The sequence below is a fragment of the Akebia trifoliata genome, chromosome 7, assembly GCF_017979445.1.
Source record: "Akebia trifoliata isolate Shusen 1 chromosome 7, ASM1797944v1, whole genome shotgun sequence".
Taxonomy (NCBI): domain Eukaryota; kingdom Viridiplantae; phylum Streptophyta; class Magnoliopsida; order Ranunculales; family Lardizabalaceae; genus Akebia; species Akebia trifoliata.
In genome coordinates, this window is record NC_141381.1 from 7,902,780 (window position 1) to 7,928,736 (window position 25,957).

The window sequence follows — 25,957 nt, forward strand, 5'->3', positions numbered from 1 at the left end:
GACCCAATCCAGCATAGAGAAGGACAAAACAGGTATGTCGAACTGTTGAAACACGATCCAACAACCAGGATGAAACAGTTATCTTAAGAATATGTATCCAAAGGACAAATCCAAATCGCTAGATTTCGTGTTTTAAAGGTTGGGATGTCTTTTTTTTCCATGAGTCGACGGATCCCAACCCTTGCTTATTAATGTTTCCGATTAGCATCATTTGTAATCACAAACAGAAAGGCGAAAAAGTGAACTCTTTTGCTTTTATCTAATTATTGACTGCAATTTTTTATTTTTTATGTTTTTGAATAATACTGAAGTGACATAAAGATTGAATCTCACATGGCACACTCTAACTTGAAAGTGTATAGGAACCATAGATGCTTTCCTCAAGATACGAATGTGAAATGTCCAAGTCTTATAGATACCATGGTATTTTACATATGATCACTAGAAAATGTAGTGTAGTTTAATTGTATAATTTATAGACTATTGCTAAGTGACCTTAAGATTGTACCTCATAACGCGCATCTTATTGTGGAAGTGTGTAAGAATCATAGGTGTTTTTCATCGAGATATGAGTCGAAAAAGCATCTATGATTCCTACACACTTTAACGTCAGGATGAGCAATATGAGGTACAATCTTGAGGTCATTCCAGCACTGACTCTAATTTATATTCTCCAATATTCCTTATTTTTAATAAAAATCTGTGAGGAAAAAAATAAGGGTTTACAATTGTTCTAAAATTAAAACATTATAAGAATTCATCATTGTTTTAAAACTTGGTATAGAGTCTCTCATCTTTGATCAATTCCTCCTATCTAAAGCTTCCAAGATTAAAGAAGAGAGAAAGAACAATGAGAGAGAAAGAAGATGAGAAAAAACATGAATGAATTTGTTAGGTAAGGTATTTTATTAAATTGTTATAAGTTATTAAGGTGAACTATAATAAAGGTGCACTTATGTTAAATGGTGGGTGCAACAAGAATTACTCTATTAAAAAAAATAAAATTTGGGGCCAACCTCAGCCTTAATTGATTTTGAGTCATTGTTTTGAAAACCGGACTGATAATTAAACCAAAAATTTGTTCAAATGGTTGGACCGGAGTTTGAATGAGTTTCAGTATGGTTGGACCAAGTTGTATTTATTAATTTTTAATTTTAATATATAAAAATTAGAAATAGAAAAAAAAAAATTTGGACTGTTTCACGAATAGATGAAAAAACAAAAAGGGTTAAAGATTTTTTTTTTTAGTAAACTTTCTATTTTCTTTGGATCTACAAAATTTTCGAAAAAAAAAAATCATATTAAATAATAATATTTTAGATTTCAAGAATGGGTTCATGAGAAGCCATGGTTCGTACAGTTGAACCATTGGTTCTAAAAAGTTTGACGGTTCTTTATAAAATATTGGAATTGAACCGGTTCACTCCGGCTTTTAAAACACAGTTTTAACTACTTAAAAGAATACGTTAGGCTTTCAACGGCTAAAAATTATGGGCGAGAGGATAGAAAAGTCCTTTGTTAACATCATCATCGAACTATGTCCCGATGTTAAGTCTTGCCGACCATCCAAATGTGGCCTTTCCTTTTGAAGAGGGTGTAAGAATTACCCATAGGCACCTCTATTTTGCACACACCAAAATGGCTAATTGTATTTATTTTAAGAGATTTTTTTATGTTAAAAAAAAAAAGTCCAATTATCTTTTTACCCTTTTGTGTTTACTTAATGCACCCACCACAACCTATCGAACAAAAAACCTACTTTTTCTTCCTCTCCCTCTCTCTGGCTTCGTATTCATCTCTTTTGAGTTTTGTGAGAATTTTTGGTTTTAGGTTTTTTTCATCAAATAATCTTATTTCTTTTATATTTTTTCATTTAATTAAAAGGAAGATGAAAAGAATCACTATTAAAACCTTCTTCTTTTTTTTTTGCATGGGTGGGTGTAATGAGAATTAGACAAAAACTGAATTAGATGTGTGCAATTAGACATTTTGTCTTTTAGGTGGGTATCACGAGTAAGTACGTACAATGAGCCATTTTGGTGTGTGTCAAATAGAGCCACCCATTACCCATTCTTCCAATTTTAAAATCCCACAATTAAAGGAATTCAATCTCTCAGTTACAATCACCTTGCTGGTCAAACATGATTCTGTTTTTTTGTTTTTTTTCAATCTCTTGTAACAAATCCATTGTAGTCTTAAACAGAGATTTGGTTGCATCACTTGTACACAAAATGAATCAAGTGTAACCACATCGATTTTGAGAATCCAGACCACTGGGTTTTAGAGTCGTCACCATTCATTATAACATGAAGTTTCAGAATTATACATGGGGTTGGAGGGACAGTCCTAAAATCCCTTTGTTGTCCTTAAGATTTTAAGGTTTAAGAAAATTGGATTTGAAGGGTAATAAGTCAAAACTTCACCCAAAAATTGTTTAAATAAAAGAATGACAGAATTTTTGGAAGAAGATTGAAGGTTGACAATGATGGTATGTTTATTAATTTGTTGATTTGCTGAATTAGAGTGTTTTAGAACGAGTTCGCTTGAATAAAATCAATACGTGGGGCTTGCTTGAGACCATATATAGATAGCTCTATGAAGTTCATAGAGGTGAGATAAATCAATGACTCATAAAATTCTTGGCAAAGAAAACCTATACAAGATACTTTTGTTTCTAAAGCCAACATCCCAAGTTGAGCTTTAGACCCATAGCTCACTTGGTTTGACACATTGCAAAACTACTCACGCGTACCATAGCTTATAAGAAAAGAGGCCAAAATCAGAGAAAAATCTTTCAACTTTTACATAAATAAGTTTTATCGCGCATCAAACCCCCAACAAATATGGTGGAATACTTGTCCACAAGTTTCTCTTCTCTCCCAAAAATTGAAGTTGAAAAAAACAAATCTCGTGATTAGTTATTATCGAGGTATTGGACCCACTACAAGTGCCACAACACAAGCAATAGTTGTGACAAATACCAAAATACATATAACGGGATGCTCTCTCTCTCTCTCTCTCTCTCTTGCACACAATCTCTTCATCTTAATCATATCCTTAGCGGTTGGTTTCCAGAGCTGGTCTTTCCAAACTTTGACTTCTTCAATTTTGTCTTCATGGCAGCGAATTCTTGAAAAGGATTTGGTCCCCCAAAAGTGTTCAAAGAGTTCCTTACCTTTTTTCTCTTCCCACGATCATATTCTTCGTCCCTACAAAAGTTCAATCACTTAAGGTAAGTAGAAAGCAAATGAGGATATTTGTCAAACTTTAATCAAATTTTAACAAAGTTGGTAAAAAAAATAAACTTTTTTTTTAGATTGAGGAATGTGAACTTCACATTCTTCATACAGCCGCAGGCTGCACTTCAAACCAACTTACCAACATTTGAAAAAGAGAGACGCTATTGGCACCCCAATTTCTTAAATTATGTATCACTCCAATTAAAGATTAAAACCCAATATTCAAACATCACAAAGGTTTGGCTCAACATTATAATACTCATTCAAATTATTTCAGTAGTTGTTTACAATTATGATTGGGTGCATATAAAACCCTAAACCAAAAAATAGAAAATCCAGCAAAAAAAAATGAGAGAACTTCTATTGGCACACCAACTTTACTTGTTCTCAACCATTCACTCATTTTCTTTATTTTTAATTGGGGTGTAATAAGTAAAAAAAGATGGGGTACCAATAGCAACTCTATTAAAAAATGACCAATTTACGCATTCAATAAAGTTGTTCAAAGTTTAGGATAAGTTAGGTGTTGTTTTAAACATTTGGGAAAATGCAGGGAAGTCAACGGAACCATAATAATATTTGATATTTGCTTCAGAAAATAAGGTATACTGTCCCAAGATAATGTAACTATGTGTATGAAGCAACTCACCATTCATCTGGAACATAACCAATGCTAATGCACTCTGCTGCATTGTTTGGTCCTAGAATTTGAGATGGACCCGATTCTATCCCATCCCAGCGAGCAACTGCAATCAAAGCACAAGAACCGAAAACAAAATGCAACTGAACTAAGTCAATTGGCATAAATAACAACAATAACATATCAAAAACTATATAGAGGAGTGCCTACAATAACCACCTCAGTATCAGCCACTGTATATATGATAAAACACATACAATGGTTGGGGCCCACTCTTTGATGGATCCAACCTGGGACATCTCTAAGTACAAGAACACTCTAATTTAGGGCATAAATGGGTTGGATTCTATCTGACATCCTAGTGACTTGATATCCAAATTTAACAGGTATGGACCCTTGGTGTAGATCTGAAAAAATGGGTCCAAGATTTTGTTTTCAACTGGGATACAATTTGTGACTATTAGCTCCCCGACGGGAGTGTATATTTGCTCCCTTTCTCTTTGTTTGTTGTATTTCTGTTTCTGATGTATGGGGGCTATCTCAGCCTCCTTTTCTTCTTTCTATGAATATATTTATATTTATCAAAAAAAAAATGGGTCGAATATGGTTGGACATCCCTTGACATCGGGGTAGTAGGGGCGGAGCTAGTAAGGAGACATTGGGGGCAACTGCCCCACTCAACTTTTTGTGGCATTTTAGATAGTCTTGAATTTATGCTTAAATTCGAGATACCCCTGTATTTTGAACTACTGATATGCCCCATTTGACCCTGTTGCCCCCACTCCCTCATCTCCCTCCAATTTTTGCCCCCTCCCCCTCCACTTAACTATAAGTTTGCCCCTACTAAAAGAAAATCCTGGCTCCACCCCTGCCAGGTAGGATATGGATTTATATATCTGCCTAGATCCGAATGATATATTGCTTTGAAAATTATATTTTTAGGTTTTTCAAAATATCCTTTTATACTACTTTAATACAACATAAAATTCCTATAAAATAAAAAGAATTATAATGGTAAATAGAATAGTATAACAATTAGAAAGAAATATAGCAGAAAAAATCGAATGGTACGGAATCATCCAACCCGACCTGACTGAATCAAGCAATTTGGGTCGGATCCAGATTAAGTGAAAGCAAAATGATTCGAATAAAGTTTTATCTAGTAGGGATCTGAGTCGCATTCGGATTCAGATCCAGAAAAACATAAAATCGGAACTGAATATGGATATACTCAGATCCAGCCGGGGTCCAACCCATTTTAGGCCCTACTCTAATTGGATGATTCAAACCCTACAATTTTTAATTTGTGAGACCATTCACCATAATTTTGACAGTTCAAAAAGAAAACAATACCCAACATATTAATAGATAAGGCTTTGATGATGATGAAAAATATGAAGTATAAAATTTAAATTTTTTATGCAAGAAAAGAATAGCAGAAGGATATACTCACCGATGGTCTCCTCTAAACCTCTTGTAAGAATACTCAAACCATACTGAAATAACTCTTCCTTCTTATCTCGTGAACTATCAACTTCTCTAGTGTCCTGTTGTTTTGCAGAAGAGGACAAGCTAGAGCTCTTCTGTAGTGCTTCATTGGCTGCAACCACAACACCGTTCTGAACAATTCTCTCCCTAAAATCTCCATCTGTGACATCCATCGTAGAATTGACACTGGAGTGTCTTACATCCTTTGCACCGCTGCAAGAATTTCCTTTCTTTCGACTTGATTTTCTGTGCTGTCTTTGAGAGTCGGTTGAATCAACCATCTGGGTTTTATCTGACGTAGATGGCCCCAGACCTCTTGAGATGGGATCTTCCTCCAAATGAACTAAATTTCGATGTTTATTCTTTTTGTGTTTCTTTTTCTTGCACAAACTTAAGGATGCCCTGAACAGTAGCTTTGAGCCAAGATGCATGCTTGCAACACGAGACTTCATGACCTTCTTCTTAGGCTTCAGCACTTTTCGGTGGTGATGGTGATCAAGAGATTCCTTCGGAACACATGCACTAATCATGCTTGATTGGTTTGATATTTCTACCAACCCAACTTCCTTTAATGTCCTACCACTCTCTTCTGCCTTCGGGACCGGCTGTTCAATTGGGTCCATATGATTTGAGATACCTACATTCTGAAAACGCAAACAAAACTCAATCTCGGAAGTCCAATCTGCCAATTGAACAAGATGTAAAAAAAAAGGTTCCAAAAAGGAAACAACCACCTACCTGTTTGTTTTCGGCATTTGATTGTTTTGTTTTTAGATCATTGACACTTTTGTGTGGTGCTTCGTTCAGCACCCTCTCATTCACAATACCACCAATCTGGACACATAAAAGGGGATCACGAATGAAATAGAAACATAGTCCAAATGACCAACAGCTTTAAAAAAAAGAGGAAGCAAAAATGACTGTAGAGGGTTGTTTTTCAAAAAAATGTACCAAAAAGTCCTCTAACAAAGGATTCGGACTACCGAGGACGCACTTTATTAAATATTAGTCTGAGAAGGATCTTTTGAAACATTTCTTTTCAAAATACCTAAATTACCCTTCCGAATAATGTTTGGAAGCAACCATCATTTACTTAAGAGGTGGCCCTCCATGTTTTGAAAAGAACCTACATTTAAAAATTGTTGCCATGCTCCTTGACCTTGGTATTCTCTTATAGATTAATGTAGATGACTAAAAAACCCTTATTTTTTTCTTCCCAAAACTAATCATCTTCGGCCCCTTTAGATGATGATGGTGGTGATGATGAATAATGATCATTGTCATCGATAACATCAAGAGATTGAAGAGGATTAGTTCTGAAAAGAAAAATCAGGGGTCTTTTGGTCATCTAAAATATCATTCATTAATTCATAAGAGAAGACCAAGGTCAAGGCTATTGTCATCAGTCTTAAATATTGGGAGTGTTTCAAATATTAAAAAGTGGAGGCACATTTCATAAAACGTGTGAAAGATGGTTTAAACGAGACTTTTTTTTTTGTGGGAGAACAGTTTTTTTAAAGTTGGAAAGATTGTTTTAGGTGTAATTCAGGTATTTTGTAAATAAAATAAAAAAAACTTCAACATGTCTTGAAAGGGCAATGTATTATAAAATGTGTCCTAGTTAGTCTGAATTCCTTGTCATGGGACTTATTGATAAATATTTTTTTAAAAATAGGTCTCCGCTATCATTGTCCCAAAAAAATGGGAAGAAAATAGTTAACTACCTCATGGGTGGCCTTGTCCATGACTAGTTTGTCAGGGCCGTCAATTTGGGACGCACCACAATCAGGCAATGAAGTAACTGGGACACTCAAATCCTTCTTAGATCCATTATGCACATTTCCAGGATTTATTTTGGCATCAACCGAAGCAACAATGGGATGAGAAGTAGAACCACCGTCCTTAACCGATGATGGAGCTGATTGTGGCAAGCCTTCTGCCACGAACTGACCATTAATGGAGTGAAGAACAGAAGGCCCCTTCACTGGCTCAGTTGATGAGGTTTCCAATACAGGGTTCTTCTTCAACAGGGATGCACCTTGAGCCATAACCGGGCCCTTAGCTTTCAGAACAGAGATTTCCTTCAACTGGGGCCCCTTTGATGAATCGCTATGTAATGCATCTATTTTAGTTGCACCAAAAGATGCAAATGAGCCATTTGTAATTGTTTCTTTCTGACTGACAACAGAAACCGAATATTCTTTCTTTTCCATCCCACTCAGTACCATGTTTTCTTTGCGAGAGACATCAATTGGTTTCCTTGGAATAATATTTCTCCTATCTCGCACATAGAACAGCATGTAGGCCTTCTGCTGCAACACAGTTTTCTCACTAACTTGGACAACCTACAAGTTTCCATCCAGGATGATCAACTCATGAAGAAAAGTATCAGTTGAGTAAAAACAATGAAGGTGACAACATTTGGTTATGAGCCGTCAAGAAAATTATAAATACTCGTGGAAGAAATAAGTTATATTTTAATACCCGGTTGTCATCAAGAGAGTGCCACATTCCACTTGATGTGCGGACAAAGCAGTAATAATGGCCTGAATGAGTGCTCCAACCCGCATGAACTAGAACCCCATAAAGGGTGTACTTCAGATCTCCTTCCTGAAAAGTCTTCAGACAATTAATAGAGAAAATGAATAAATCAAACCGCATTGCAGTATACATGGTGCTAATGTAGAGATTAGGAATCCCTCATTAGATGGGACCACCAGAGAAATCACTCAACCCAATATTGTCATTTTTTTTGGATGGGTAAATTGGACTTGAACCCACGACCTCTTAAGTTGTTTTGCAATATGTCAAACCAACTGATCTATGGGTCTAATCCCATCAACCCAATACTGTTTTTATAGGTAAAATGCAAATTTATTTGAGAGAAAGTGGATGAGTGGCCAAGGCAGCCACATGCCAAATTACAAAAGAAAAAAGGACTAAAGAGACAAAAACAAAACCAAAAAACAAGCTAAGACAAAGAGACTACTAAAGCCTCATGAAACACACAGGGAATCCGATTTAAAAGGCCCACAATGGATGAGAGAACTTCTTGTAAGGTACATTCCATCCCATTGAAGATAGTATACTTCTGTTCCAACCAGATTCCCCAACAAACCGCAAACAGGTTCAAAAACCATAGGATTCTTTTCTTGAGAGAAATATCATTCAGGTGCCAACTATGGAACAAGGCCAGAAGCGAGGATGACAAAGACCAAGACGTTTGGAATAAGGTAAGGAAATAAGACCAAACCTCTCTAAAAAAAAGGACAATAAATAGAATATGAGCAGCGGTTTCCCCACTTGATTTACAAAGATAGCAAAAATTGGCTAAGGAGATACCCCAAACAATCAGCTTCTCTATTGCATCAATCAACTCTTATTTGCATCATTTACAAGAACGCAATAGAGGATACCAACTAAGAGTAAGAAGTAAGAACTAGTGAACAGTGAACAGTGAATCCTTCTATAACCATATACAAAGTAGATATATACTTACATAGGAATCGCTGATGAAGGGTTTCAAGTCCAAAGTAGGACCAAACTCTACTTTCTTGTCAATCTTCTGTGCAGGAACATGTGAACCAAATCGCTTCAGATGGATGGTTAGGACATAAGGAGCCTTGTGTACTGTGAGCTGTTTGAGTGCCTTAACCTTCTGCTTGCAACATTGACACTGGTAGTGCCTCTCCCCTCCATCTAATTGCTCCACGGCAGTGAAATGTGAAAGTGCCTTGCGCAACGAGTCAGCCCTGGCTATTTCAAGACTTAAATCTAAGAATGGATCGAATGTATTCGAGCAGTGCAAACACTGCGTGCATTTCACCTGACACCAGTCAAGAACGTCTGTAGCCTCAGATTTTAATCCCATTTCATTGGATTTTTTTTTTTTTTTTGGAGGGGGGAGGATGGGGGGTTACCTGACTCCTGAGACGGCCACCAAATATCTTGTGGACCAAGCTTTTCTCATAGGCACTAGGAGATTCACTTGGCACCCCTGAAGGTAAGCAACATCGGTGCATTGATTCCAGCAAGTTAACCATATACTCGTGTGCGTCCTCCTGTCTAGCATTGCGGAAGTTTCTAGATATGCCTGATCATGAGGTCAAGAAACACAATATCTAGGTACCAGAGTCCACATACAAATATCACCATATGAATGTAAAGTACTGCAGGAACCTTCAGTCAAGCCTGACTTCAATAGAAGTTCAGTTGACATTTGGTAACACAGACCTTCTAGGAAATACTACATAACCCGATTTTGTTTTTTTTTTTTTTTTTTTTGAGAAAGATTACCGTGTAGTGAAGGTAGGGAAGCTCAATTGGTATCTCTAAATTGTATCAGCCCACTCATCATGGAAGGAAACTAGTAGGCCTCAAGAAAGAGTCATGGGTTTCATTGCCAACATATTTTGAACGTGGGTCAAAACCCAATTTCTAATTCTTCTGTCATTAGATTTCTCTTTGGCCTAAACTAAAAAAAGAGAATAAAAAACGATATTCTCTTTCAATAACTTTCACCATTTTTTAAACAATTCATTACAAGGATGATTTGACCTGAACATCAAAAAGTTGATCACCATAAAACATCATCAAGGATACAGCGCAAGTTCATAACAAGATCTTTGGGTGCTAATATTCTTCCGGTAGATTGCAGAGCACGGCTAACATGATTCTGGATGGCACACATAGCACAAAATCCAGCAGTGTGGCCTACACAAATTGATAGAAAATTGCAATAAGAACCAAAGTGTAATTGCTGTTAACCTAGCAACACACACCAACCTTTTCCCCTTAATATAATTCTCTTTATCTATCAAAAAGAAAATATAGCAGTAAAAGAGAACCAAAATTCGAATCAAGATGACAAATCTATTGGAAATAATTCCCTACAAAATCATTTTTGTACTAGACCATTATTTATGCTGGGAAAGAGAAAAAAAAGAGTAACGTTGCAACTGAGATACTTTTTTTTTGCTAAGCAAGCAAGGGATTATTGGTTAATGGAGGTGAAGATGGGTTCAACGGGATTTGAACCTATGTTATGGGATCAACTCTCCTCAAGCCTTTACCATTTAGCTAAGTGGCACCTTTTGCAACTAAGATACATACATATATATAACAACTGGCTTAGCAAAAAAATATACATAAAGACGGACAATCCTTGCCCCCCACATGCTCTCATAATGCACCCCTCTTTAAAAAATATATAATGGCCCATTCGATAGTTTCTTATCAAATCCATTCAGACCCAATTAGTAATAGGTTGCCAAGTTGGGTTCATTTTTTTTCTTAGTAACCTCTTGCTGATTGGGGGTGCGGCAACGAGTGAGGGTCATACATAAGGCTCGAATGTGTTGTTCCTTAATTTTGCCAATGTACTTGAGGGGTGTTTTGTGTTGTTTTGAGGCAGTGTCGGGGTCGAGGATTAATTTAAGGAAAAGCAAAATGTTTGGGATTGACTGTGATATGGAAGTTTTTAGATGGGCAGCGATGTTTGAATGCCAAAGGGAATCTCTCCCAACTTCCTGCTTAGGGGTTCCCTTAGGAGCTGAGTATAGATGCAAATCCATTTGGGATTCCATGCCAGAAGCATGAATAGGAGGCCAAGTTCTTGGAAAACATGATATCTATCTAAGGGAGGCAAGCTTACTTTAATCAATAGCACCTTCGCAAGCATCGCGGTTTATCATCTATCTTTATTCACCATTCCTAGGGGTGTGGAAGAAAGATTGGAGAAAATGGTTAGAGACTTCCTTTGGCAAACTTGACGACTCACCTTAATCAAGCTCAATAGATATTTGTGGACGACGATAGAAGGTAGTGGACTCGCACAAGAAGTAATATATTCATGGTTAAGTCTTTTGCTTCCGGGTTGCACACTTCACATATTTCTTTCAATCATTTCCCCACAACATTAATTTGGGGTTCGAAGGTCCCCTCAAAAGGTGCACTTTTTTTGTTTGGTTAGTCATGCTCGGGAAATTACATACTCTTGAATATCTTAATTCGAAAAGGTTTTGTGACTCCAAACTTTTGCTTTCTTTGCAATTTGAATGGTGAATCAGTGGACCACATTTTAATTCATTGTAAAGCTTCTTATCTTGTGTGGTCCCATTTCTTTGGCCTTTTCAAGATTTCTTGGGTACTCCTTGCTTGACTCTCTCTCTCTTCCAAAGTTGGAATTTATCTATGTTCATGGGGAGAATGAAAATTCTTTGATCAATTCTTCCTTTTGCCATTACTTGAGGGCTATAGTTAGAGAAAAACAGGAGAATATTCAACGGCTTGGAGACATATATCCAGGAGCTCATTCTCAACATTTTAGGACTCTTATTCTTTTGGTGTAAGATGTGGCCTGATTTTAAAGGTGTATTCTTTGAAGATTTTGTTTTTAAATGGGACTCTTTATGTAATAGTTTGTTTGTTTGTTTGTTTGTTTTGTGGTCGTTCATCTCCACCGCCTTTGCTGTCTTTGTATCATTTCTCTTCTTAATAAAATTATGCTTATCAAAAAAATAATAATAATAATAATTAGGCCCTAATGAAAAATACAATACATGGAGACAATTAGCTCTTCCAGAACACATCTCACATCCTACAGAGTTCCAGCACAAAGAAAAGTGTGGAGAAGTTTTCCTACTTTATCACACATATAGCAAGAAACTAAAAACTGTCAATCATCCACATCTACACCCAAGATCAAAGAAAATGTCATAAGCACTCACAAGAAGATTTATGCTTCCCACTCTGCAGATATGCAGCGAAAGGCTCCGTGTAAGTCAGACATTGCAAAACCGAATTAAGGAAACAAGTATTCCCCAGATTTTCCAAACCAGCACCCTGTAAATCATTCAAATTCATCAGTACACTCAGAATTCTCTGAACCCAAATCAATTTCCACCTTAAAAAACTATAGACAAAATTGAATAACTGAATAACTGGAACCACAATTAGATTAGCAAAAAGACAAAATAGAGATCTTCTAAGTGTGTGAAATACTATGAACCCAAATCAATTTTCGCCTAACAAAACTAAAAAATTAAAAATTTGAAAAAACTGAATGACTGGAACAAAATCAGGTAAAGAAAAATAAATATAGAGATCCTCTATTATGTGTAATAAGGGTTTTGTTCAATTGACCACAGAACCTGTCTTAATAAGTGATTTTATTCAGGGAAAAAAACTTTTTTGTTTTTAATCCCAAAACAGAAATCTAATCTAAGAACCAAAATAAGCGAAACCCAGTAGAATAAAAATCAAATTGAAGAAACCCATCTTACAATTCTCTTAAACGTAGTTTTAAAACTGAAATCTGGGTCGAACCCATGTTCAAAAATATCTCCAGACTCCGATTTCTTCACAGCTAATGCCGAAGAACATGAGTTAGAAGCAGATCTATGAGAAGAATCTGAACTAGGGTTCAAAGTCTCTAGATGAAAATCTGAACTACCACCAATACTGAAAGCTGTGAAAGATTTTCTCGCGGGATGAAACTCGATTCTCCTCTGAAATAGAGATGAACCATCTTCGGATTTTGTTGTTTCTGTGGAGCAGATCAACGTGTTCGCCATTAAAATCTACAAAATCTATCGATGTAGAGATGAAGGCTCGACTGTGTGCGCCGCAACATCAAAGGTTTCTTGAGCTTTGGCACGCAAGGAAGATAAACCCTACTGGCTGAGATTTGGGTGATTTAGAAATAAATATACCCCTCTAGGTTTCGTGAATATTTGAGATACCCCTTGGTATTTTAAAATTTATTGAATGCGCCTTGACCTTAGTCTACTTCAATAGACAATTCCAATGACTTAAATGCCCTCATCTTCTTCAAAAGTTCTCCCCAAAACCAGTTGCCGTTAACCTCTGGGACATTATAACTAAGTTCAGATTCAGTAAGGGTTTAATTCAATTAATTGAAGAAAGTTTCCTAAAAAAATTGAGAGAATTTCGAGGAATATATAAATGATGTTTTTGAATTTCTTACCAAAACTCATAATCTTTTACATCCCTGAAAACGTTCTTGAGATTTGAATATTGAAGAAAATAATTTTTTGATGGTAAAAGCTAAAAATATTATCAAATTTGACAATTAATCAATAAATCATGGACTAATTTTTGGATTCATCAATTTGATTGGCTAGTACCTTGTTTGGAGAATTTTGTGACTATTCTATTAGAGTAATTTTTTCTCTCTTTCTTTTACCTTCGTCTTCTATCTACTTCAACTTTTAAACCTCGAGAGATAAGCCTATTTCCAAAATGAAGCAATGCCCCTTGACCTGAGTCTTCTCTTTTTTGATAATCGGGTATCCTTATAGACAGCAGACCAGACCTGTATCTGGGCTTTGCCCAATCCATAGACCATGGTCTTGTCTAAGGAATAGTCATAAGGCCCACACATCACATGCACCAGGTAAGTGAGGGTATGCCCTCGCGGGTGGCCCTTGAGGAATTAATGATCATACTCGGTATCAAACTCAAGACCTAAGGGCATCTTAGTCTTCTCTTATAGTCAATAGGAAAATGACTTGAACACCCTCATCTTCAATCTCTTCCAAACAATCTGAAACTTCAAGCTCCTCAAACTCTATGGCAGATTGATCTTTCAATCCATTGTTTTCATTTTTTAACATCATCTCAACAATTTAAAAAACCTTTCATTTTTCTATCCAAAATTCTTTATTCCTTATGTTATCAAGGCAATGACCTTGAATTACAAGGATTTGCAGATGCTGATTTGGGTGATGACATGGACAAAAGAAAATCAACATCCGGTTATGTGTTTACCTTTCAGGGAGGTGTTGTATCATGGAGCAGAAAGAAACAAACCTCCATATCTATGTCTACCATGGAAGCAGAGTATATAGCTTGCTTCAGTGCTGCTCAAGAGGCCATTTGGTAAAAACACTTCATTGAAGAATTAAAGTTGGTAAAATCCAATGGGCCCACAAAATTATTCTCCGATAATCAAGCCACCATTGATATTTTGAAAGATCCAAAATTTCATTCTAAGTTGAAGCATATTGAAATTAAAAATCATTATGTTAGAGATGTGGTTGAAAAAGAAGAAATTGCACTCCTCAAGATCCCATCATCCGAAATGCTTGCGGATCCCTTTACCAAACCATTGGGAAAGGAAATGTTTGATAAACAAGTTTCTGGAATGGGACTTTGGTAAAGTTTGTGTAAATGTCTTTTAAAGCCAAGTGGGAGAATGTTAGAATATATGGCTATAAATGCCATTTACAGTGTGTATATCTCTAATGGGTGACAATAGAGAATACATTAAGATTTATAGCTGTTTGACGACGTTTCTAAATCCTTTCTTGGCCGCACTAATGTAGAGCGTTACTTATTGAAAAGGTTAAAAAAACCTTCTATATTGTTCTACATCAATCTATAAATAGAGAAGAGATCTATGTGAATATACACAACGAATCCAGAAAAATTTATGTTCTTTCGATACCTTATTACTTGCCACGGCAACCTAGTCTTGGGTTTAATTTTCATTCCATTGGTATACATACGTGGAAGTAATCCTTCTCCGGCGATTGGTTCCTCTCTTTTTTCTTTCACTTTTTGATTTGTCGAACCCAATGACAAAATTCAACGAACCAGAATGATTGGGTTCACAAATTGGCTAGTACAGGTTCACTAAATTCTACTAAACCAAGATAAACTATAACACAAATTTGTTTGCTTCATACCAATTTGCGGTTCAGTCTAGAAGGAACAAATGTGGCATAGGTTTAGCTTAGGTTTTCAGCTTCATTATAATCTCCCTTTTAAGGCTTAATCCACTGCCACCCTTATAGATGATGGAAGTTTAAACGTGAATCATCGCAAATATTGCATTTGTTTGGATCTAAACAACGACTACTGATGTAGGTCAAAATTTTGGGACAAAAATTTGATTTTGACAACAAATCCTCATAAATTGATTCACTCCAATTCGATGACTCCGTAATCATCCTCTTTTGTTTCAACACCAACTTCCATCACCACCACATTCCTCTCTATGAATACCTACCATGGCTATCATTGTCTTAGGCATTGTTTATGGGATGCTCAAAAAACAAAAAAACTTGAACTTGTAAGAAATAAATAGAAAAAATAATTATCCGATAATTGCTTTGAGGTGGGATGAACATTGTTGTCTTAAGTCCTTAATATAACATGGGTCACCGATAAATTCGACTTCAGTGTACTATGAAGTCAGGTCGTAAATCAAACAATCAATTGAACTCACACTATTGTGCAAGATCCACACAAAAAATCACCATAAATGCTCAAAGTTGGATATATAGAAATCTATCTTTGTAACAACAGTCAACTTGATCAAATGGCTAATCTGTACTCATGCCTAGGTCCCCACTCGTCATGGTTCACCTCTACAAACCCACATACTTGCCTTAGGCATCGTTTGCTGATACCCATGTAGGCCCACTATACCACGGTTTAGGTATCTGATCCAACAAATAGCAAATAACAAAGATCTCAAGCTTCTTGTGACGATTTGCACGAATGGAGTACAAAGTGTACTTTGTAAGAGCCCAAGGACGCATGCAAACAGGATGGCCTCATTTGCCTACCACTGTCGTTCAGCACTTTATTAAACAACTAAAGAAAGTGAAGGGCAATCTAAATATAATCTTGCAAACACTTCTTTTCTTAGGTAATGTGGGACTAAATTTTCAAGATAAAAAAGACGAATCTTAAATTAAATGAAAGAGTATCAAAATGTCTAAAAATGAACACATTTGCCACCTAGAAATATAAACAGAAGTCTCATATGCTCACTAGGATACTGACTTGTCAAAGACAAGTGTAGACGGACCGCAGGTGGCACCCAACAATGTCAACACAAGAGCAATGTCAAAAATGGTAACCAAAAGACGATAGAAAAGCCAATGTTGTCAGCTTCTTGACAACATTCAAGAGGGTTTCACGCTTGTTGAATGGCTGCTAGACTGGGACAATGCAACAAAGACCTATGGCATGACACTACAATCACCCTTAAGGCTATAAATACTCCAAGGGGAGCATCAAGTGAGGCAACTTTAGGCTGATATAGGAACCTTAGCATTTTCATGTCACCATTTCAATAAAACTTCAATTACATGTAAGTAAGATCTTATACAACAACATTTAGCCAAAATAAAGAAAAATAAAACAAATAAAAGTGCTAAATGGTGCAACTTAAACTCAATCTTTAATGAGCATTTCCATTCTCTGGTGTTTTATAATTGCAAATTCAAATGGAAAAAAAAATCTGGTATGGATAAGTTATAATCATGAAAGAATTACAAGCGAGCAAAGAAATTAAGAATGCTGCTTTTGATATTCTTACTCTTTGATTTCGCCTCATTTTTCTGTTTCAGTTTACCAACAGCAATTTTCTTAGTAGGTTTGGAATTTACACTCTCTTGAGACTCTACCATTGTCAATGAGTTTTCATTATCAATCACTGTAGAAGCTTCGTCGGGACTGCTGTGCCTCTGATCCAATTGAACATCGTCGCGTTTTCTTTTCTTGAATGGATTGTTGTCAGGGATGTCTCTTATTTCTTTTATTTCATCGGATTTATGGTGGAGTTCAGGAGGGACAATTAACTTCTGGAGTGCAACAGCTTCATTCAAGTACTTCCTCTCATCCAAAGTTGGCTTTTGTTCCTTAACTGTCCATGATCGTAACATTTGTAAGAATGAGTCTTTTTTCTAAGAAAAATAAAAAGGAGAATCAGAACAAGTAAAACAGGCAACGGAGGAACCCACTCAATTATGATAAAAGAGGATTCAATCTAAAACAAAATCCTCAAAGAAGATCCCTTGAACTAGTTCTGCAATGCGGCAGAGGGGACTACACGTGCACCAAGGATTAGTCAAGTGCTCTAAGAGGCTCAGATACCACAGTTCCAAAAAAAAAAAGATACGGTTGCAGAGAGGAACATTTTAACATTAAAAATAAATGTAATTTTGAGCCACCCATGTTGGTTTTTGTGAAAATGAGACATACCTCGTCATATTTTGCTGGCATTTGAGATATTCATGATGTTGAACTAATGACATACACCCATTGACCTAGGTCTACACTAACAAAAATGCCCTAGTCTTTAACCTCTATCCAAATACCCTTGCTTTTTCTGTCCAAAACCAATCATTTTCAATCTTTAGGGTAAATTATTTTTCCCTTATCTTCAACATAAGAGACAATGGATTTTTTGGGTAGAAAAATCAAGGGTTTTCTTCAAGAGGTTGAAGATGATGGGTCAAAGACAAAGTTGAATAGATTAAAAATAATTAACTCTAGAGGTTTAAGAACTTAAAAATGATAAATTTTTGAAGAAAAATCAAGGGTTTTTACTTGAGGGTGAAGACAAGGGCATTTTCTATTAGTCTTCGATTGAAGATCGAGGTCAAGGTATGTGTCATCAGTTTGAAAACACAAGGGGTATCTCAAATATTTAGAAAAAAGTGGAGAGGTATGTCTAAATCATCCAAAATCTTAAGATGCATTTTCTTAGGGATGGAATCAATGGTTTTTGGCAAGAGGTTTCAGACAATGGCATTTCAGTCATTTTTAACAGTATCTCTTGGAAGACTGGACTCAATGGGGTATGCCATCAGTTTGAAAACTTGGGGAATCTCTCTAATGTGTATTCCCAAAGAGGATGGGTATCTGAAAATTATCACTAAAAATAACAGTCAAAGATTGATTTGAGTCATCTGTGAGTGTTTCATAACTTTACTTTGAAAGAGCTCTTGTAATAGAAAGTGACAGATAGTAGTAAACAATCTTGCCTGTAATCTTTTCCTCTTTGCTCTTGCTGAAAGAAAATGCAGTGAAACAGTTCTCTTCTGTAGATACCACCTGGACTTTAGCACTCAAGAATTGATCAGAAGTTTGAATGATGTTCGGCATCAGATGACTTGGGACGTTGGGAAAGTGATCAAAGGCTTCCATTGTAATCGGATCCAAGCGACCTTCAGCAATGGCAGTTGCTATGGAGGGAGGGATTTCTCTAAGTTTATTTATGATTGGTTAAGGAAAAGGGAATCATCAACAACAACAACAACAAAGCTTTATCCCAAATATTTTGGGACGACTAAACGAATCTTGTTCCTTCATCCCACTATATCCAAAGCCAAGACTTCTGTTATTGAGAATGAGTCCCACGATAACAAAATTTGAAAAATTCCCCTAATAAGGGACCAACCAATTAAATCGATGAATCAATCATCAATTTGCAGATAAATCGGGATACCCTCTTCAACCTCAAGAATTTATTTTCTTCAACCTTCAAATCTTAAGAAGAAGATAGGGTTTTTAGGGTGGTTGAAGTTGATGAATTTTTGGGAAGAAACCCAAGAACAACATTTGTATAATCTCCAAAATTTTCCCAGATTTATTTGAATTAAACCGAAATGTAACCCCCCCCCCCTTTATTGGCGAATGGGAATTTGGTTACTATGGTGAATTCATATTTTTCACTCTCTCTATCAAAAGTTCTTTTGGGTCTTCCTCTCACTCTTAGACCCAACTGGAATGTTTCTTCTAACTAGAACAAAAGCGAGAGAACAGCATAACAATGTGATGGTGGCCTTCCTATTGAAAATGTGAGCACTTATTAGAACTCTTGCAAGGCATAGATTACCATCCATGATCTTCGAAAAGCATCAAGATTTGGTATTACTAAATTGCATGCTTTCTATCATAAATTGATTATCTGGTATAAGTACAGGTTGTCTATGTATTTAGAGGAACTTTGCTCTTACAATGAATGCAAACAAACCATGGGTAATTTTAAGGTACCCTTATGTGTTTTGGTAAAAATTAGAGATTGGTGACATAGCCAAAACTCTTGATTTTTCTCAAAAACCCATTGTCTTTTAACCTGTAGGGTAACAACATTTTACCTCTAATCTTAAACCTTAAGAGAGTTCTTCAAACTCATTAACAAGATAGGGCTTTTGGGGGAGGAAGATAATGGGTTTTAGCAAGAGGTTGAAGAAGTTGAGCAAATTAAAAAACTTACCCTAGAGTTGAGGACAATGGGATTTTGGCATGAGGTTGAAAACAATGGCATTTCGGTCATTTTCTATTAGTTTCTATTGGAAGACCACAGTCAAAGGGTGCATCCACAGTTTGAAAAACATGGTATTTATCTGTATGCTTCACCAAAAGTCAAAACCCTTAAGGGTTCATCATCATCACAAAGAATGGTGCCTTACCTAAACAAAACAGAGCTAATCTATGTTTATGATCTAAAAAGTTTTTTTTTTTTTTTTTCCGCATGAAAGTAGATGAATTAATGTTTCTAAATTTAGAAATAGTCTTCTAAGGAAAGGATACGATCCCAAGAAATCCAAGTCCCCATCTAGAGAATGCAGAAGCACTTCTGGCAGAGGTTTCATGGGTTTGGTAGTTTTAGTGGCAGCATCAAATCTACATAGAAGAGTAAAATTAGAATATAATTAAATTGAGGGTTGAGTTGCTAAGATGAAAGATTTGCTTACATTGTCGCATGGTGAAAGACTGCAATTGCTTCTTTGAAAGACTTTACATAATCTTCGGGCATTTGATTGCCTTTTTCAAGTCTCAAAACTGATAAAACCTGCATATTCACTACAAAGATTATCATTTAAATTTTTTCGAGTAAAAATGGAAATGAAAATGTTTCGTGGAAAAATGTCGAAATTTAATACCATACACAATGTAAAGGAAAAATAATAAACATTAGTCCTTTATAACAAGTTGCATTTTCACTTGTGTACAACTTATCGACACAATTGGAAAAACTATAAAAAATGAAAACCTCAAAACAGAACATTTAAAACCCTCTAGTTTGAAAAACCTCTGGCGACTCTTCTTTTCAATCGTAAAAAATGGAAACATCCTAGGACAAGACCATTTCATTTATTTTTTTTGTCCTGACCGTAATATTAACTCAAAACAGGATTTTAAACGTTGATATTGATGATTACAAACAAGCAGGTGTAATCCATCCATAGGAAAAGGTTTGAGTTTTGAGACTTGTGATTCTTGAAGTTTTAAAAAGCTGAGGACTGAGTCCCAAAGTCCAGGGTTGGCCGAACGAATCATTTGCTTCCCTTCAATTGATCTAAAGCCATGTGTTTTATTAATGTTATAAATGAATGGGAAAATGTTCTAAAATACTTATGTGGAGTATGGTACACTAGCATTAATTCGTCTCTCGGAACTAATAGGAGTTCATAACAAGTGTACTTAGTAGAATGCCAAATCCACTAGTTCCATATTATATAACCTAATAACCAAATTGTGTAGGCTTACCCGATCCAAGTTCCTATACTTAGAAACCAAAGAATAAGCTCGTCTAATCCCAATTCCTGTGACTGATGGAAGGAAATCACAGCCAGCTAAAACGCACATGCCTGCGAAAATATTATTATAGGGGAATAAGTGTAACCACAAGTAATAATAAAGATTTGAGCAAAAAGGGTGAAAAAAAAAACAAGAAATGGAAGGAGAAATGGCCCTTCCTAGTGTTTCCTTGGCCCATCCAATTTCCAAATTTTTGCCATGACACGACATTACACAACACTTCATGGCACGACATGACACTTTTTAGACACTTGCCATGCATACAGTACAACCAATTTTCCCTTAACTTTCTCAAAAAATGGCATAGAGTGGATTATGTACTCTAGTAAACAGGGTAACTATCAAACTCAAAGTTTTTTTCATTTGCGACAAATTACTAGATTATTACCAAGAGGATCTATTGTACCAAAAGTTAATGTTTGTACGATAGTGCCTATTAACTAACCAACTACTCCAAAAAACCGATCTGTTGGAGAAGGAAAGAATTATGAATATAAGAGGGCCACGGGCTTAACTGGGGTATGACACAACTGAGAGAGGAGGAAAATATACACTCAACACTCCCACTCACCAAAAAGGGAGGAAAGAATCAAACCCGTGACCTATAGGAATCTAGCACTTTGATACCATTTTAATCAACCAACTACTCCAAAGGACCGATCTATTGGAGAGAGAGAGAGAGAGAAAGAGAGAGAGAGAGAGAGGGGGGGGGGACTATGAATATGAGAGGGTCACGAGGCTTAACTGGGGTATGACATACCCAAGTGTGGAGGAAAATATACACTCAACAGTGCCACCATATTGGAAGTTCTAGAGGTTGCCATGCCAAACACTTTTGGACACCTTGACAGTTAGCGCTCATGCCACGTGTCAAAGTATCACTAGTTCGTCCTTATGTATTTGCAAAAAGAAAAAGAATTTTTGTTTCAATAGTTAATATTGAGCACATTTTCCATGAATAACCATATGATTAAATCATGATTTAACAAGCATATATCCTTCATTTTCATTTTGGTAATGGCGACACATGGAGTAAACCAACGGGTAGAATCCTAAAGGTCAAGGAGCCATAAACCACAGTACCAAAGGATGAATAAGTTGGTCTTTTGAATACAATTGTGATGGCCAAAGTGCAATAGTGAAGTTACCTGTGAACAATTCTTTATCAAAATTCTTGAAGGAAGGCATACCGGCCACAGAGTCAAAAACTTTTTCTAGAACAATCTCGTCGCCATTACCATATCGATCCATCTTAAAGATTATCTGTTCGCAATGAACATGCAAATAAAGAAAGACTACAACTTCAATGTCAAATTGGGAAAGAAAGTCATCAAAGGAGATGTAGTAAACCTCCATCTATCTTGACTATGCATATCAAAGTGTATAGAACTTCTTACAGCTTGACAACCATAGACCAAAAGATCACTATCCTCTGTAATCACAGCAGAGATTCCACCTTGTTTTTCTTCAAGGCTTGACAAGTACGCCAACTGTGCATCAGCCTCATAAGGGGCAACAATGAATTCAACATTTTCCGATCTCAAGATCTGAAAATTCACCTCTTTAGGATTCATAGAAATAGAAACAACAATTAGTAGATAATGTGTATTGAGGGAAGCAAACCTGAATAAGTTGGTGTGCCATAGATGGGGTAATAGACACTGCTCTCTACATAGAAAAGAGAAAAAAATGAGTCGATTAATAATCAAATGGCTTGAAGTTGTAATCTCCTAAACCAGATAAGACCTCAAAAAATGGATTGTAAGGAGATGTAAAATTATGATTATATTTACAAAAGTATAGCAAGGATTTTGGGGAGTGAAATATGTTTGAGTAAGCTAAACAAATCTTTTCTTCCATTTGATTCTATCTAAAATCATGTCCTTTTATTAATTCAAGTGTCTTCAAATCTTCTCTCACTAAAGCATAAATGGACCAAAAATGTTCCTTCTAAGTAGAGATGTTATCAATCTTTGTTACACATATTCAAACCATTTCAATCCACTTCAATGCAAAACAACCCAATTTATAAAAGGGTTTGCAGAACAATCCACGAAGAGAAGAATTTCACTTGGGAACGAAAAAACAAGAAGCTAAAGCCCAAATAGACCGAAAATCTTTGCTTAGTGAATCAGGTTGAGTGTTAGAAAATTAAAAGCAACAATGAGCAATTTACAAAGGTCTCAATGCATATAATTGTGGATTAAGTAAAGTGAAATAAATATCCACTCAATTATCCTTTATAGGAAATGAATTATTCCATTTTTTCCATTGATGAAAGCAAAATAGTTTGGCAGAAACCCATACAATAAGTTGGGAATAGAAATTAGATACCTGGAAGAACTCAACAGCAGCGCTAAATTCACCTTGGTTGAGCTTTTCTCTTGCCAAAGAAAGATTAGTTTCTCTTCTCCTATTACAACAAATTAATACATTTAAAATACATAATTTTCCTGACAAATATTTCAAAATTTTAATTCATAGCTTACATTGAGCCACCAACTTTTTTTTATAACACACCAATTCATGCAATTATGAATAACACATCAAATAAGGATTCTACACACAAAGTGGTCTAAAACAAAAGGAGAACAGAGTTAGAAGAGATTGTGTGTGTGTGTGTGTGTGTGTGTGTGTGTGTGTGTGTGTTTGGGGAGGGGAGTACAAACCCAAATCACAGAACTTCTTAATTGAACAAGAAAATGTGAAGTGGGTGCATACATTAGAGAAAAATAGAATGGTCATCTGCACCCCCAAACATCATATTTAATTTCATAGATTGATGTGTAATAAGAAAATGTTGGTGTTGCAAACTCAATCCATACATGTGTGTGTTAGAGAGAGAGAGAGAGAGAGAGAGAGAGAAAGAGAGTAAAAAAACAATATGCCTGTGGCGTTCATGTTCAGTGGCAGACTTGCAGGGGATGTTCCCACCATCAAAAACAACAACTGGGATGATTTTGTAATGGCGAAGAAGATTGATTCTGTGCATAAAGTACTGTAAATAACGTGATTTCTTCTCACTTTCAGAGTTCGTACATAACTCCAAACTACATGAATAAGCTGCAAATTTCCCCAACTTTCTTAAAATTTCCAAACAAACAAAACCCAAAGAGTTTATAGGATTTGGTTAGTAAATCTCACCTCCTTTATGAAGCCATGAATACGCGTCAATCCCAACCTGTTTAAAATAAAATGATGAACAAAAATCAGCTAAAAAAATTGGGGAAAAATAAAACGAAATGGGTTGTGCTCTAGAAGAAGATTTGTTACGCGTTTGCCAGAGTATTTCTTTATGTGGGTAGATTCAATGAAGGGTTTCATTAATCTGAGAAGATTTTGGATACCCATTTTTCCTTTTTGATTCAATCGATCTTTTTGGGCTTTTTTTTTTTGTTTCGTTTTCTGCGTGGATGAATGGAGACCAAATTTGAGAGGAGAAAATGGCGGGAGTGGAGAATAAAGGAGGGAACGTTGGAAAAACATTAAAAAGGGATATTTAGAGAAACCCCTTCATGTTTTGCAGAATATTTGAGATGCCCCCTTTATGATCTCAAACTGATGATATGCTCTTTGATCTTGGTCTTATCTTGTAAAGTAAAGAAAAATGGCGTAAATGCCCTCGTTCTCAATTTTTAGCCCAATGCAACCCATGTAGAAAGCAATATCTCAAAGTGGATGGTAGTTCCTTGATCTTCGATATGGATCCTCATCACCTACAAACAAAACAAAACAAAAAATTCTATTAGCAAACAAATTCAGTTGAAACAAAAATATATATCAAATGGGAACTTACAACTTTTGGTTAGGGCTTAAAATGGTATAGATTTTTATTCGAAATCTGAGTGATCTGAATCCGAATTTAGCCGATTTAATTTTATCAAGTATATCTAAAATTAAAATATGGTTCGGATATGAGTTGATGTCCCTTGACCCGAGTCAAATCCGGTTCCATCCCTATATTCGTCAAGATTTTAATGATATATTATTTTGCAAGTTGTGTTGTAGTATTTTTGAAGTCATCTTTTATTAATCAATAATGGTTGGGTGTAGTAGCCAAGGCTTCTTTTTAAAATGAAGGGGTTTTGAGTTCAAGTCACCATTTAGTCACATTTTAGCAATTTTATTTGAAATAATCTTAAATAGTTTATTTCAATCAAATCGTATCCGAATATGGGTTTAACAAAAGTAAAATGGTTCGGATATGATCTTAGCTAGTATGATCCAAGTCGAATTCAGATCCGAATATGAATCCATATAAAAATTCATATATGAATATGGACACACTCACATCCGACCTGAACCCGGCTCAGTTTAAGCCCTACTTTTGGTGCCAAATAATCAAGTGTTTCCCCCATACTTCCAAATTTGAAGAAGAATTGCCTTTTGTGGGGTCGATTTCCATTGATTCATACATGGTTAATTGTCCTCCGATGTCAAATATGGGTTAGGTAACATTTTCGTGAAATACTCATATACCTAAATCTGTAAGATAACAAGTAACATTCAATTTGGGTCAAGCTTTAAAATTTAGTATCAAAGGAATGTTTTTGTATCTATCAATACCTTCCTATACAGTAATCTAGAAACATTGCCTATGCATTATTCTTGTAATATTCAATGTTTCTGAATTAACGTTTCTTATCAGTCTTAGCCAATACCAATATGTATCAACTATGAAATTCCAATATTTTGAACAATGACTAGTGTAGACACCCCAATTTGAATGTGCCCCACTTGAAAAAAGTACGAAAAGATATATTTTTATTTTAAAAAATGGTCAACGGGCATAAGGGCCAAAATCTTCAAAATTTGATTTTTTTGTTAAAATCAAAGACCCCAAGACTTCTACTGGTTCCATAATAAGGTCAATTCATCCCCTAAATTTCCATTTACCATCATCTCATTCCCAAACCTAAAATCAAGCCTCAAACCCATTACAAACCCACCAACCGATCCGACTCCCAAAAAAAATGTATCAATCTAATCCTAGCAAACTCCTCAATTTCCACCCTAACCCTAATCTATGACAATCCCAACTCATCCCCTAACCTAAACCTACTCAAATCCTATCCTCAACAGCCTTCTCACATAAAGCCCATCACAATCCTAAACCTACTAAATCCCAAATCCAAGTCTACTTTCCATCCTTTAATCAATTTCAAACTCAACTCAAGATCCAACCTACAAAAGCCTACCCAAGTCTAAAACCTTACTTATGACC

At 35.8% G+C, this 25,957-nt stretch overlaps 2 protein-coding genes across 3 annotated transcripts; both read right to left on the bottom strand.

Moving 5' to 3' along the window:
- Positions 1 to 2,779: 2,779 nt before the first annotated feature.
- UBP23 (ubiquitin-specific protease 23) lies at positions 2,780 to 13,048 on the bottom strand. 2 transcript variants are annotated; one of them, XM_086447316.1, is made up of 11 exons: positions 12,651 to 13,048; positions 12,096 to 12,210; positions 9,970 to 10,080; positions 9,288 to 9,460; positions 8,867 to 9,193; positions 7,852 to 7,977; positions 7,092 to 7,712; positions 6,106 to 6,201; positions 5,333 to 6,011; positions 3,889 to 3,985; positions 2,780 to 3,209 (listed from the first exon to the last, which is right to left on the bottom strand). In XM_086447316.1, exons 1-11 carry the CDS (start codon positions 12,939 to 12,941, stop codon positions 3,050 to 3,052), a joined length of 2,796 nt encoding a protein of 931 aa, XP_086303442.1. In that variant the 5' UTR covers positions 12,942 to 13,048; the 3' UTR covers positions 2,780 to 3,049. The 2 variants fall into 2 exon arrangements, with proteins under 2 accessions (XP_086303442.1, XP_086303441.1); XM_086447315.1 differs by having other exon boundaries at positions 7,852 to 7,986.
- A 3,433-nt stretch (positions 13,049 to 16,481) lies between these two features.
- LOC147398166 (5'-3' exonuclease family protein) lies at positions 16,482 to 24,119 on the bottom strand. The gene is made up of 12 exons (XM_086447317.1): positions 24,007 to 24,119; positions 23,878 to 23,914; positions 23,622 to 23,796; positions 23,068 to 23,146; positions 22,357 to 22,401; positions 22,131 to 22,280; positions 21,882 to 21,996; positions 20,683 to 20,783; positions 19,887 to 19,984; positions 19,723 to 19,815; positions 18,171 to 18,391; positions 16,482 to 17,047 (listed from the first exon to the last, which is right to left on the bottom strand). The coding sequence occupies exons 1-12, from the start codon at positions 24,082 to 24,084 to the stop codon at positions 16,674 to 16,676; spliced, it is 1,566 nt and encodes a 521-aa protein (XP_086303443.1). The 5' UTR covers positions 24,085 to 24,119; the 3' UTR covers positions 16,482 to 16,673.
- Between the last annotated feature and the right edge of the window lie 1,838 nt (positions 24,120 to 25,957).

Bases quoted from the DNA above. Each gene is read 5' to 3' on its own strand.
- UBP23 (XM_086447315.1), bottom strand. From the start codon at position 12,941: ATGGCGAACACGTTGATCTGCTCCACAGAAACAACAAAATCCGAAGAT. The intron at 7,713-7,851 runs GTATTAAAATAT...GGAAACTTGTAG, and splicing joins ACTCTCTTGATGACAACCGG to GTTGTCCAAGTTAGTGAGAA. The intron at 6,012-6,105 runs GTAGGTGGTTGT...TTGCGTTTTCAG, and splicing joins CAAATGCCGAAAACAAACAG to AATGTAGGTATCTCAAATCA.
- LOC147398166 (XM_086447317.1), bottom strand. From the start codon at position 24,084: ATGGGTATCCAAAATCTTCTCAGATTAATGAAACCCTTCATTGAATCT. The intron at 22,402-23,067 runs GTATCTAATTTC...TTTTCTATGTAG, and splicing joins CTGCTGTTGAGTTCTTCCAG to AGAGCAGTGTCTATTACCCC. The intron at 22,281-22,356 runs GTTTGCTTCCCT...GTGAATTTTCAG, and splicing joins TGGCACACCAACTTATTCAG to ATCTTGAGATCGGAAAATGT.